This window comes from Plutella xylostella, chromosome 4 (genome assembly GCF_932276165.1).
Source record: "Plutella xylostella chromosome 4, ilPluXylo3.1, whole genome shotgun sequence".
In the NCBI taxonomy this organism is placed as follows: Eukaryota; Metazoa; Arthropoda; class Insecta; order Lepidoptera; family Plutellidae; genus Plutella; species Plutella xylostella.
Window position 1 is genome coordinate 1,437,416 of NC_063984.1, and position 14,493 is coordinate 1,451,908.

A 14,493-nucleotide genomic window follows, 5' to 3' on the forward strand; every position below is an offset into this window, starting at 1 on the left:
CCCCGACATTTGTAATGACAATGGGACCTCCTACTGCCACTCCTACGGCCTAATCACAAGTGTGGCAGGTTTCTGCATTGTTGGTTACACAGGTACTTTATTTACATGTAGGTACTAGAGGACAAATTTGAAATTTCTGCCTGATATCTGAATGTTATAATAATAATCTAGATAGAATTGATGTACAAAATCGAAGTACTTAAAAACATGTATTACTTAAATCTATGATTAAAAAATATCTACTGCACACACTTTGGCTAAGTAGATAATAGATGTACATTATAGGTAATTATGTACCTACTATGAAAATGCTGTTTTTTTAACGTTTTCAGAGTTGCCTCCATAATTAAAGTTTCTCAGTAGGTATATCGCGGGTACTCGTACATCGACCTTTCAATTGTAAATGTGATAAATATCCCACCCTTTATTTTCATGCAAAAAGCTCCTTCATAGTACGGGCGGATTATACTAACATTGGACATCCGTAATCTGTCTTTCTGTCATATTGTAATAAAATCAATCAATCTACCTTCAAATCCATTTGATCCAGTTCACTAATCGATACCAGGAAGTATAAAATTGACACCACAATCGATATCAAATATTTGTACCTGCTAATAAAATGTCCGCCCACCGACGTCGCGCCACCCAATGCTAATCCATACTTGGTACATACTCGTACTAAAATATCCTACTAATATTATAAACGCGAAAGTTTGTAAGTATGGATGTTGGTCACTCTTTCTCGGGTAAGAGGCTAGAGTAATTTTGACGGAATTAGTTTTTGGTATGTAAAAGCTGACATTCTGGATTTTAGAATATGATAGGAAATATACTGTTTTTTTTTTATTTTAGACCGGGGATAAGAGTAAGTATGAGCATGGCATAGGGAATCCGGGAGTTTCGGATAACGTGTTTACAAGTAACTAGTAGCAACCGAACAGTTATAGTCGGTCCGTGCGTACTCTAATAGTGTAAACAGCTCATTATTGTTTTTTGACATTGCGTCTCCAAGGATGTGATAATTTTAAGGCCAAGCGGAGCTCGCGGGCAAACGCAAGCATATGCGTTAATACAGTTCAGCACAGGCAATATTGTATGTGGGTAAATAAACCCATAAACATAAACCCGTGTTCACATAATACAAACGACTACACGGCTTCCCTTGTAAATTTCAAATACGCATTAAACCTGCACGGAAGTCTATTCTTAGGCTTTCCCATCGGGAGATCACCGTTTGACCTTTCAATATATTCCCAGCAGTAGTGTTGCCTGAACTGATCGAATGGACAGTCGATTGTTCGACATCATCAGTATGTACAAACAGTGTGTAAAAACGATATAGGCAAATCGTATCAATAGTATCGATACTGTCTACAGATAATTTACTGTTGGTAGTAATATTCGATAGTATCGACGATCTTCTTAGTCTTATTCTTCCTAGCCTTAACCTTATTTAGGGTCGGCTTTGTGCGTCATGTCACGCCATTTTACCCTATCCTCAGTCATATCCTCATTCACTTCACACTCTCTCATCACAATCAAGCCAGGTCTTTCTTGGTCTTCCTCTCTTACGCCTTCCTTCAGGTCTCATTTCCGACCCTTTTTTTGTAACATGATGACGAAGAAATGCAACAAAAAACATTACCCTCCTCCTTCGGCAGTCGGGTAAATATTGATCCTATCTATATATTTGCTCTCCAATATTGAAAACACTGTCGATAATTTGTGCTATCGATCGCAATAATATTAGTACTAATTTACAAATTTATGAATATCAATTAAGCATCGATATGCTGTTTTCCAATAGTATCAACTAAACTATCGATAGACTATGGAACTTACATCATCTATCGATAATGGAGCAAGCGGCAACACTACCCAGCAGTATTGATTGTACCGCCCACGCCCCGTGCTTGCTATTCAGCAAGACGCACCCCTCTAGCACAGGTTACATGCGTTGGGAAAATGTGCTATCAAGAAGGGGCGGCGCCTTCGTGATCTAGCGGGATTATAGGTTAGCCACGATTATTTAATTTGTTTAAGTAATGATTGGTTACCCTTTCTGTGTATTCTTATCACCTGGTTATGATTCTTATGATATACAAAGTTGAATTTAAATAAGAACTTAACTACTTAATTGGTAATTATTTTAAGCACATGCTTGGCAAATACGAGGAAACCAAAGTCCTAATAAAGTATTTATTTTTATTTTAGAGTTTATCGGCTTTCACTCATTTCTTTTATACAGCATTTAAGTATATACTAAAACATAAAACATACTCTAAGGATAATAAAAAAAACAACTTAAGCAGAATCGATAACTCGAAAGCACGGTCGATCACAAATTATTATACTTTCACCGGTTAATTACGAGAATCACCGAATGTTTTATCATCATCGGTAACATTTTACATTCCATTCGAAATATGATGCAATGTTTGTTTTTTTAATAAGCGTTATAATCACTTTAGGGTAATTCTTCACGTTGGGAATAATCATTATGAAACTTTATGATATATATGTATGTAAATGCAGGTGTAGATTCAAAGAAATTTAAGGTGATTTATTGATGTAGGTAATATTTATAAACCTTCCTTAAAAAGGGTTGTACAAAATATGTATAATTATGGTTTGTGTTTAACCTATACACGAGTTGTGTCTATTTGAGGTCTTGCATAATTAGCTTAATCTAGCACTCAATATAATAAAGATCAAAGTAGAACATGCATTCTTTGTCATGTTAATAATTATTACAAAGCATCATTATAATGTAAATTGTAACGACATTATAAACAAGAGTCATGGCCAGTGATATGAAAAAATAAATAGGTAATCGCTTATTCTAGTTCTCTATTTATTCCTGTTTCATAGGTAATAGGCTAATAGGTATCCTAATTTTCTTTTTGTATTATTTGATGCGAATTATGATAACGCTATTATTTAGTTGGAAAATTTTTCATTGATAAATAATACAGTAGAATAGAAATGTGCAATAATGCACATATGCGTCATTAAGGTAGGCTTTTAATTTTAAGAGTAAGTAATTTTGGTGGTTGGTTTACTCGAACTTTTTAGTTCCTTGCGAGTGTATAAATAAGTATACAGTATACATGGGGGTTTTTTCTCGATGAAATTACTCGTAGAATTCACCTTTAAAGTTTAGGTCCGAAAAACAACACACTGTATACTAAGATGGTTTAAGATACGTGAGAAACTTCAGCTGATTTCCTATTGGCTGGTTGAAATGCCGACACAGCCACACTTACTCTCTGCGGTTGGTGCTCTGCGGTTTGCCTCGTTGGAAGAAAACACATTTTGTTACGCTTTGTTATGCTCTTGCGCATGGAACACCAATACAAAAAGAACAAAAAACCGGCCAAGTACCTACTAGTCGGACTCTGTAGAAGAAGGGTTCTGTAACGTCACGATCAGTTTAAATTATAGCAATACCTATGTATATCAGAATTTAGCAACCTCTGACAATTGTGTCAAACTTGAGCGCATACGTTTTAACCGAACCGTATGCTGAACCGATTTTGAAGAGGTCAATCAGTCAAAAAACATTGCATTTAAATTGTTCCAATCTTTAAGATGGCGACACAGACAATTACGGTACTAATAATAGCCCTCTTTCTTCGTAAGGGCTGTTACTTTTGACTATGAATATTTATCACTATTCTGCAGTGCTACGACTGATCTGTTCAGACACAAGGGATGTTGACACTCTTCACCACACACCTGCTCCACTTTCTACCGGCACGTAACAAGATAAATTCGCTAACAAACAAAGCGCAAAACCGTGTTGGCGAATTGTAACCGACAACAAACAACGCAACTAACGGGGGTCCCTGATTTATAGATTAAAAACCGGCCAAGTGCGAGTCGGGCTCGCGCACAAAGGGTTCCGTAGCAGCAAAATTACAGTTAAATCAACCTATCTCAAAAACTATAAGAGATACTTTGATCAAACCAAAAATCGTTGAAAGAGTTAATTAGCATGTATCACCTCTATTTTTTTTAGAATTTTATACCCCGTAGTTATAAAAATAGAGGGGGGGGGGGGACATACTTTTTACGACTTTGAGAGCTGATATCTCAAAAACCGTTCACTTTAAGAAAAATGTTTTTTAGAAAACTTTATATCATTTTAAAAGACCTTTCCATTGATACCCCACACGGGTATGTACATCGAAAAAAAAAATTTCATCCCTCAGTTACATGTATGGGGGGCCCCACCCCCAATTCTTTTTTTTACTATTTAGTGTCATATTTTTGTAGCGGTTCATACAACACATATTCCCATCAAATTTCATCACTGTAGTACTTATAGTTTCCGAGTAAATCGGCTGTGACAGACGGACAGACGGACAGACGGACAGACGGACATGACGAAACTATAAGGGTTCCGTTTTTGCCATTTTGGCTACGGAACCCTAAAAACTCAAACATCACGAGAGAAAAAAGGTCGGCACACTCGATCCAACATTGGCCTTCAAGAATGGCAAGTCTGATGAAGATGACTAGGCAGATGATAATCAGAGAGATACAGACGATGCTAAAAGCGGCTGTCGATCAAAAGCGTACCTTGTCACGTCATCCATTGTGATCAGTACCCGTATCATGAAAATTCGAGCTAACGAATAGAATCGAATGCGAGTGCGACTATTGTCAACTTGACAGCACTTTCGAACACTTTTTACCTTTCGAATGAGTTTCGAAAAGAATGACCACAGAGTACATAATATTATTCTGACAATGACCTATGGAATGATAGCTGTCAAACTTTCGCAAATCTGTACACCGCAATACACCGCCATTTTGTTGTTGACAGGTTGACAGCACTTTCGAATAGACTATCGAATAGAATGTGCTGCGTTTTTTCCGGATAGCTCTACAGGTTGCTGCGACGATTTTGACACACTGCCCTCATATTTTGTTATCTTTCGTAGTTGCAGGTATCCTAGTTATAATAGACATTCCTAGAAAAAACTCTAAGCTCTTTAGCAGGTAGGCATTGTGTAGGCCTTTTTTGTAAGTGCATCGATTGATTTTCATTAATAATTGTAGATTAACTACTTTCGTTGGATATATTAGCAGATGTAGATTCTAACTAATTCTCAACTAATCAGTGATCAAATTGATAATTAACTCTAGGAAATTTATGTATACTTTGATGATAAAGTAACATATTTAAGGTGCAATTTTGTCAATATAGCAGTTTAGTTATCATCATAAACGACCACACCAATAACATAATAAAATTATAGTACACATCTCTTACGTAACAGTTAGAAACCTCTCATAATTAACATAGGTACATAGTTCGGTAGATAGACACTAAGATCACAAATACTATTTTTCCAATGGTACATATGAAACACTTTTTCGATCGGCATAAAAAATGTATGACCACAGCCGATACTAACAGTAATACCGAATGAAGCAAGCAGAGACAAACACCGCACAAGAAACAGCGTGACCAAGACAGATAGCCGTAAACGATCATTATCGACAAAAACAGCCAATACAGATTAAAAGCACATAAATTCATCAGACGCCAGCCAGCCAATGATAGTGAGGGAAACTGCAATTTGCCCAAGCGGAAGTCGCTCCACGGTGAAATTATGATTCGAGATGGCGCAAAAACTGCTGGAAAAGCAGAAATATGACAAGTTAATTTAGATTGAATACGTACGGCGCGATCATGGGAATAGGGCGTCTAATGGTGGTTGTAATTGTACCGGCTCCTACCGGACTGAACTTCTGATTGGTGTAATTGTAAACTTAAATTAATCGAATCATTTGTTATTCATTTCGCTTTCAGTTGTAATTTGTCGCCTTCGGTGTGCGTAAGAGCTTTATGATGATAGCGTCCAATCAAGGATCTATTGAGCTTATTGATAGTAATTACTGTATTTAACTATAAATTTATGCATAGTTAGGGTTTACAGGTGTGGAATGAAGATAATTATCATTACTTATTAATTATTTTATTTTCCTTCGACGATTTACGTCTAATTATAAATCGGTTTACTTAATTTACAAAAAAAGTTGAAAGATTTAAATCCAACATAACATTTTCGGGAAAATAAAAGTTTAATAAATCCATGTACCAGTACACACATTGACGCAACAGCGCACTTCCGATTTCACAGCTCGCTTCCATACAACCCCGACAACGGTAAACGTGACATAACAACGGATCACGTTGCAAAAACAGGGAGAGAGCTATGCACCGCGCCGACATGCAACACAAATTGTGTACAGATGTCATTGTTCAGTAAGAGGCTGGGAGGCTGTTACCGAGAAAGGTCGAGCGCGATAAGGCGACGCAACATGTCTCGCTGAATGTCACATGACGTGTTGCGCTGTGTGACAAGTGACAACTTAGACACAAGCGGCGCATTGTCCGTGGCTACCCGCCCCGCGCATGCGTGAACACATGCGCGGCAGCCGCCGTGATCGCCTTTGTTCGGACGTACGAAATTCGAATTCAGAGCATTCAGACTGCTTGGGCTGGAACGCGTTTAAAAGCAAATTAAAAACAAAAGAATGTGACATTTCGGATCCGGTTTCGGAGGTGCCTCTAATTTTCGAGGTTGCTCTCTTGAACTTGGCAAATGTGACAGTAAAATATAAGATTCATTTCGATTCTATTCTAAATTTGGAGCTATAATAATATCACCCAGTTTAATGAGAATCGTGTCGGCCACAACGGTAAAAGTTCCGACATTTGAGATCTCTATAGCGGCGGTGTTATCGGAGTTTGTTTAGAGCAATCTTAGAGGAAAATGGCCGGAAATCACACGGGTTCCGGAATGCAATAAATGTACTTATGTAAAATAGGGAATATTCCCACTATTGTGGAGCTTACATGATAAAGGAACCTTCCGCACTACTCGAGATTGCAAACGACTGAAACGGAGCTATTCAATCAATTAACTTAACGTCCGTTGGTAATGTTAACTTTATTTATTTATTTACACTTTATTGTACACAAAATTGCCAAATTTCACAACACAAACCGGCTTAAATTAATCGCATACAAAGGCTGGCTTGCTTATTACCAAAAAGCAAATTCTTCCAGCCAACCTCCGATTGGTGGAGAACTATTGTACTTATTATCATTATAAGCTATAGAGTGGGCTTGCAGGTGCGGTGGAAGGCTGGCACCGTCATCGCGTCAGCTGATTGATACCTCCAAACCCATTCAGCCCCCGATGCCACGGCGATGGATGGACGTGCGTGTCAACAGACAGAGCTGTTTGTTGAAAAACGTACGCTTTTAGCACAATCCGTTATATTTTATTTATGGAAGCCGGACGATTCGGTTCATTGGGAATGTCAGTGGGTGGACAGTGCAATGTTTACTGTTGGCGAGGTAAATATTGAACAACACGATCAGTAAGTGCATCTGGATGAAAATAAATAATAAAATATACAATGCACATGAGCTGGAATGACACTTTTACCAATAAAGATATCAAGACTTAAAAGTTCTACTAAACTAAATCTTTTCTAGAATGACCGAATACATACATGTGCCTGGATTTTTTCAACAAAATAGTAAATAACATGGTAGTAATAAAAGCACTATCATGGAAAAGAGATAAGCTTCATCAAAACACGGAAGATAAAATGAGAAAATTGTTAGCGCAGCCTGCGATCGAAACTGGGTTAAAAACTGCAGTTCTAGTGCAGCAGCTATTAAACGATTAAGCCGTAATAATTTACGATCTGTCGCCTTTTCTTCCTCCGTGTAATACCTTCCGGTGGTTTCGTGGGAAGCGCGTAAGGCTTGGGACAAAAACTATGCATCGTAGGTATATGAAACTTTCCCCGAACCGACGCTCATTTGTTACTTTTTAGTTTGAATAAAACGTAAGCTCGTATATTATGAGCTATCGCGGTTGTGCTGTGGTGTGGGAGTCAGCGCGTGAGAATCTTCGTGTTAAAGCTTCTGTATGACTGTATCTATACATAAACACTGGCTGCAGAGACAGTATCTTATATAACGAGCATTGAAAAAGCTCCAGTGACCTATGGAATGTCAATAAGAAGGTAAGTAATTCTTATTTTGCTGCCAATACCTCTGAGTCTTAGTCCAATCAGTTGGGCCGATCGAGATTTTTCTGAGAACATCCAGATGTGCTCTTATTTCTTCATCTGACCATGGCCATTGTTTCTGTGTAGGTATTTGAAATAAATATACTTTATTTCTGACTATTTATTGCACTGCCTCCATCCGAGATCACCCTGTATATATCTGTGAAACAAGAGCAGCTCCAAGTTCAGTTATGTGTCGGTTCTCTGCCGTCAGCGTTATGTTGATCGAGGCCACGGTAATTAGGTTTTTGTTTAGTTTGCAACTTTTTGTCGCATGTGTGTGATTGTTGGCTTTTTTTCTTAAATTGTCTCTTGTCTTTAATGGCCAGTAGCAAGTGTTGAGACATTTTTTTCTGAACAAAGCAGTTATATGCCTGCTGGCTGGGTGTAAACCAGATTATAGTTTATTATTTTGGTCAACATCAGACTAAAGTATAAATTAAAAAATAATAAGTACCTACTTTCGAATTTCTATATTGCCATCTAGAAAATTATATCGATTCAAAGTACCGTTGATATCTTCGTCAAATTGTTTATTTTTGAATATTCTACGAGTAGAACTAAGCGATTTTCTAGGAAAAACTGCAAAATTGTACGGACGGTACGTGACTGCACCAACATTATGGCGCGGGGGGAAAGTTCACGACTAAACACTGCATTTAGACTCGAACGAATTTTTACATTTCTGTCCATTGACAGGTATCAGCGACTGGGAAAAGGGAGGCCGTAATGAGGAAGGCCAGTAAGAGAGTATACTTGAAAGACTCTTATCAGGAGTGCTACTGTGATTGATGATAATCATGATGGTCTGGTGTTTTTTCCTACTAAACTTCAAGCAATTAGAAAATGTATATGGTCCTACAGACCCACCCCTCAGCAGTACAGAGCGGCATAGCGCGCGCACCAATCGCGTCGCTCCATCATAACGCATTCCATCCGCGCCCGCCAATTACATCACTACACGACGTACCTCCTTCGCAGGCGGTCATCTCGGTGATGAGGCGCTCCAGGTCGGGCGACACGAGCCGCTCCTCGTCCTCCGCGTGTGTGTAGTCCAGCGCGTGGTACACCACCAGCGCCAGGTTCACTACCAGCTGGAACAAGGAGGGGGGGTTAGGTATGGAATGAAGATAAAGCAACAGTCATTTGAGACACTGACAAAAAGAACAAAAAAAGTATTACAGAAAATAAAACAGTTCTTAATTAACAATAAAAGAACAGGTCCAGAGTTCAAAAAGGCACTACCAACTAAGCATGTGCTGTAGAGAAGGCCACAGCGCTGGTTTTTAACCCGGAAAAATAACCTGGATTTAGTTACATAAAACCTGATTTAATAGACATTGCAGGTTTAAAATTATAAAGCTCTATGTCGGTTACAGGTTCCGCATTTACGGATTGGCTTAAATAAAATATTACTGTAGGAAATGAGCCAATAACTTTAAGGGGCCGGGCCGTCTCCACAATCGAGGAAATCGCGACGATACTATGGTTGGACCACGAATTCCTATATTTTCTCATAGAAGATGTCTCTACACGGCCATATTGCGGCGAAACGTCAACTCATCGCGATTTCGTAGTCTTTGAAGACCGCCTCTCACTGGGACTGCGGCAATATTTTTGCGCCTTACGACGCCTTCCCCAACCGTTCGGCAAGGTTGCAATGGTCACAGGACCGCAACAAATAGGATTAAAAAATAATAATAAAATCTATCATTACTTATTTATTGTTATCAGAAGCTCGCCCACAACAGCAACGTTCACACATAATTGGCCAGTAAGGCTGGCCGCACGGCAGTCACGACACACGAGTGCAATAAGTGTAAACATGAATTAGCTCTGCTTCCTGTGGATCAATGAGCCACTGCTGCAGTCACTGTCGGGTCTACTCTTGCGTGGCCACGTTAGTGGACGTGTGTGTGTGCCGTGAATTACAGGATATCGCGATTTTTATACAGATTTCATTGTTATAATCACAGCCTTGTTAACAATATCGAGTTGGTTGTTTATTTATTAGAATTTTAAATGTAAGTAGATTAGATATTATACAAAAATGCAAAGAATCATTGATTCAGTCACTGACAACAACAAACAATACAGCAAACAATGAAGTACAAAACAAAGAGAAGCATAAAATATGGTTTCTGTTCAAAGTCTCAAAAAGATACCAGCTCAACGAGTGTGATGTCGACACATTTGCCAGAATTTTCGATCAGATTTACTTAAAGGTTTGAACCTACAAGATAATCAATTATCACCATCATCATCATATCACCTCTCCCTCGCCTTACACCACTGGCTGACCACGCGGCGTGACTATCAGCAGTCAGTAGCCAGCCATAGGAACGAGCCAGCCATTGTGCCGCCGTTGGCCAACCTCTCTGAATGCAACCTCTCCCATCCACTGCAACGCTCCATGCTCCAATTTTAAATATTGAGCAATAAGATTAATGTGTTTCGATTGGACGAGATTTTTCGATCGATTTTTAACCGGGTATTCTATTGTTTTTTAAATGTACGTATTGTATGTATTTCAGCCAGTGAAAACGACGAATCCTCTACCATTTCGTTACCCTGCATATTTTATAGGCATTCATAATTTAATATGGTATGAGTCAATGTTAACCAATACTTATTTATTATCTGTGAGCGTATAAATAACGACACTATCTTTACATTACAGCTATATATATTAAACCGATTGCGAATTCAAAGAAATCAAACACCGGCAATAATTTCCCTTAAAGAAAACAAGATATTCAGTGAAACGGTACCGCGGAGGTAAACATTCCGTCACTGTGCTAATGAAATGATAATGGCGCCGTCAATGTCCCGTAAAGTCCCGTTTAATTAGATTTGTGCGTTATTTGTTGCGCCCGCGCCGCCGCCGCCGCCGCCGCCGCCGCCGGGGCAGACCGACTATAGTGATGTACGCTGCAAGTCTCAATTGCCATAGCTTGATGGCAAATATGGCTATGAGTGGCGTATCAAGTAGTGTCAATTGTATCTTACGTGCTGGGTAGTCCGAAATATTTAGATGCGACGTAATTATTCAATACATAATGGCTCTATGTTTTGAATCGTCACTGACATAAATAGAGTCGTGCGAGGTGATATAATAACAGTGCGCACACACCACAAGTTAGCAGCGCGCACAGCGCACGTGTCAGAAATATGCGCCTTATAGCACGCGCACGAGCACAGACTTGACCAATTTCGAGAAATTGGCTGTGGGATAAGTCGGTATACTATCGTCAAATTTACAGCGTAATAAACTAGGTAATAAATATGATTCACATGAATATAAGTTTCTCAACGGAATCAAATATTAAGTTTAGAAACTGAGGACTATCATCATCACGACCCATTACGTCCCCACTGCTGGGGCACGGGTCTCCTTCCAGTGAAGGAAGGGTTTAGGCCTAGTCCACCACGCTGGCCAAGTGCGGGTTGGTGGACAGTTGGAGGACTATAAGATACTGTAAAAAATATAAGTATACAGGCAATTAATAAGGTATTCATAAAATAATAAAGCACATTCCTAGTATACATAATGTATCAAATGAACCGCCAAATGCTAAACTCGATAACGCTCTCCACATAATTAATAACTAACAACAATTCAACAAAACATAAATAATTTAATACAAACGACATCACTAAACAGAGTTCGGAGTCAACTCGAGTGCGCAATAAATTAATAGATAATTTTATTGTGCGCAAGACCTTTAATTGTGTCCAATCGATGCGCGCGCACAGCTGCCGGGCCCTCCAAGTGGTAGATCTCCCAGTGGGTACCATTCTGTTGTTTTGAGACTATGTCATTTGTTTTTAAACTGCAAAGTTCTTCGTGTCAGTGATAAACACGTGGGCTTCCGGCTCGAAGGACCATAAGATGTTGGGGTTTCCAACTGATTGATAGAGAGGATGATAATTGATAAGAAGATGTTTATAGAAGAGAAATATTTATTTACCGAAAGACTATGCTAATTATAGATTATAGCTAAATGATAATGAGTGCGCGTCAACCGTGATTCCGATACAAACGTGAACTAAAGTAAATTATAATAATAAGTAAGTTGACGCGCGAACTGATGATGTTGCAGAAATAATTAGATAGGTATTTACTTAACCATGTACGGTGTACCGTACATATGGCTATGCCGTAGCCTTCTTAACGTAAGCGTCCACCCATCATACGTATCGCATCAAACGGATTGTCATAAATCTATGGAGAACAGCGTCGGCAATGCTGATGAAGTGGACGCACTTTTGTGAATTTCTATACAAAGAATACCTACTGAATGCGATGCGTCCGTTCCGTTGCGTACGATGCCGAAAGGCTTACCTTTAAATGATTGGGGATTCAGATCAGATTAGCATTAGTCACTGACTACTACACCACTCAAGAAAATCTTTTCATGCACCCGAAGTCCACTGTATAAATCTCTAAACAACAATGGCTTCGAGTCAATTCAATTCGGTACCCACCGTCCTGTATGGCGCCGGTGTAGATTACTTCACTTTCACTACCCTACATGCATCAGCGATGGCCCGGATGGCCTCCCCCACTGACCGCAGTTCACTGGGCCACCATCGCAACAAGGGGTCACTCTATACTAACGAAAAACAAACGAACGAGAGCTGTCGTGCAATCGGCACCTTTAATACAACCAGATAAAGTCGTGTCGTTATAAATAAAGTAACCCTCAAGCCCTTCTAAGGCTATGGGAAGAGAAAGTCGCCCTTTGTCCTTTATTTTCGTAATTGTACACCCAATAATAGGGGTGATTGCCATCTCTGTTTGCACTGGGTCGCCGTATTGAGCTATTTCAATTCTGTATCGGTATTCACACCTCGTTACGGTAACTAGTAACGAAAGTAGTTGTGCGCTACTGTCCACTCTTAGATAAATCATGGTTTTATTTAGGAGCGTGCGCAATGGTGATGGTTGGTAGTTATAAGGAAACTAGGTATATGTTAAATTAATTTTACATGCTAGGTGGCCTGCGCCTTAAAGTATACAGGCGGAGTTTTTAAAATAGCAATCCCTGATGATGAAGGGACCAGCTACATCTGTTATAAATCCGGGACGTGTTGTGTGTGATGTGCGTAGCAGTGGTGTTTATGTGGATGTGCTTGAGCAGCATGTGAGCTTGAGATCGCTATTTTAAAAACCCCGCTTGTATACTTTTAGGCGCAGGCCACCGTACCTACTATATTGTTATATTTAAGTACACATTAATATATACGGTAAAATGAATCATGCTAGTTAGTTTAAAATTTAGTATGAAACATTAAACAGCTTTACTATCCAATATCCAAGCAGCAAATCATCAAATTATGAGCGAGATAATTACGCAGAAATCTCTATCGGACCATAAATCTATAAATTGACATTAATTACGACAAACTAAAGGTTATCAGTGTAATATCTCGGAAATTCTGACACGATCCGTGCGCCGGCGCCGCTTATAAACTGGATTTCTGTTTTATGACCATTATTATGATCAAAATCTGTCACTTGTGGCAAATTCCCCAGCACGCAAAGTAGGTTAAAAGACAAATTTATTCACAGAGCACTATAATAACAATCATCACCGGTATAGACACTTTAGTTAAGTACCTAATTGAGGGGGGAGCTTTATGAACTTATGACACCCCTCTTGTTCCGTCGGAGGTAAAAAAATGCTTACTGTTCTTTACGGTACTGGACACAGTCCAGTAGCAAGGATCGCCACAATACTCTGTGCTAGGCCTTCCTTCTGTAATTACCATAACTCCGCCCATTTCATTGCAGTGAAAGATACTCATAGCGCCGCACCTACTTATCAGTAAACTAAGTCAAGGTTTTATTGATATTTTCTTACATACATACATGTATTTATGCAACATGTGTCCTGAAAGAAGGTTACCTACACTTCCTGATACTACGCGAAATAACCAAGTTAGTCGGGCAATAGTTTAGAGACTCTATGTTGCTTGTGACAAGGTGCATATAATAAAGTGTATCGTTCTAAGAGGAAAGAGTGCCTGGATATAAACTAGTATTTATTGTCAAAGGATTTGTTCAGGGTGGTTAAGAAGCCGATATCGCTAGGTTTCCGACGTAAAATAATAGCTGAACAGTAGTCTGGCCACAGAAAAACAAATGGCTGGGTAAAAGGCACAGTGTTTTCATAAGGACTTGGTATTAAATCCACAATGTGTCCATGGATATTTACGATATCAAAATTAATAACATACTAGTATTTTTTTACATAAGTATACATAAACGATGTTACATAACATAGTAACACTTAAAATTAAGTTAACGAAAATTTGATTGAGTTATTTCCACGGCATAACTGTCACCAATCAAAATTTACTGCGGGCGAGATGTGCTAT

The 14,493-nt window shown here is 39.0% G+C and overlaps 1 protein-coding gene across 4 annotated transcripts in view; it reads right to left on the reverse strand.

Annotated features, from left to right (window-relative positions):
* LOC105389384 (protein spire) overlaps positions 1-14,493 on the reverse strand; it is a 137,910-nt gene that overhangs the window by 67,697 nt on the left and 55,720 nt on the right. For all 4 annotated transcript variants that reach the window (XM_048629412.1, XM_048629405.1, XM_048629415.1 and 1 more), the window contains exon 3: positions 9,080-9,203. In XM_048629412.1, the coding sequence (XP_048485369.1) occupies positions 9,080-9,203 (124 nt within the window). The remainder of the gene's footprint in view (positions 1-9,079; positions 9,204-14,493) is intronic.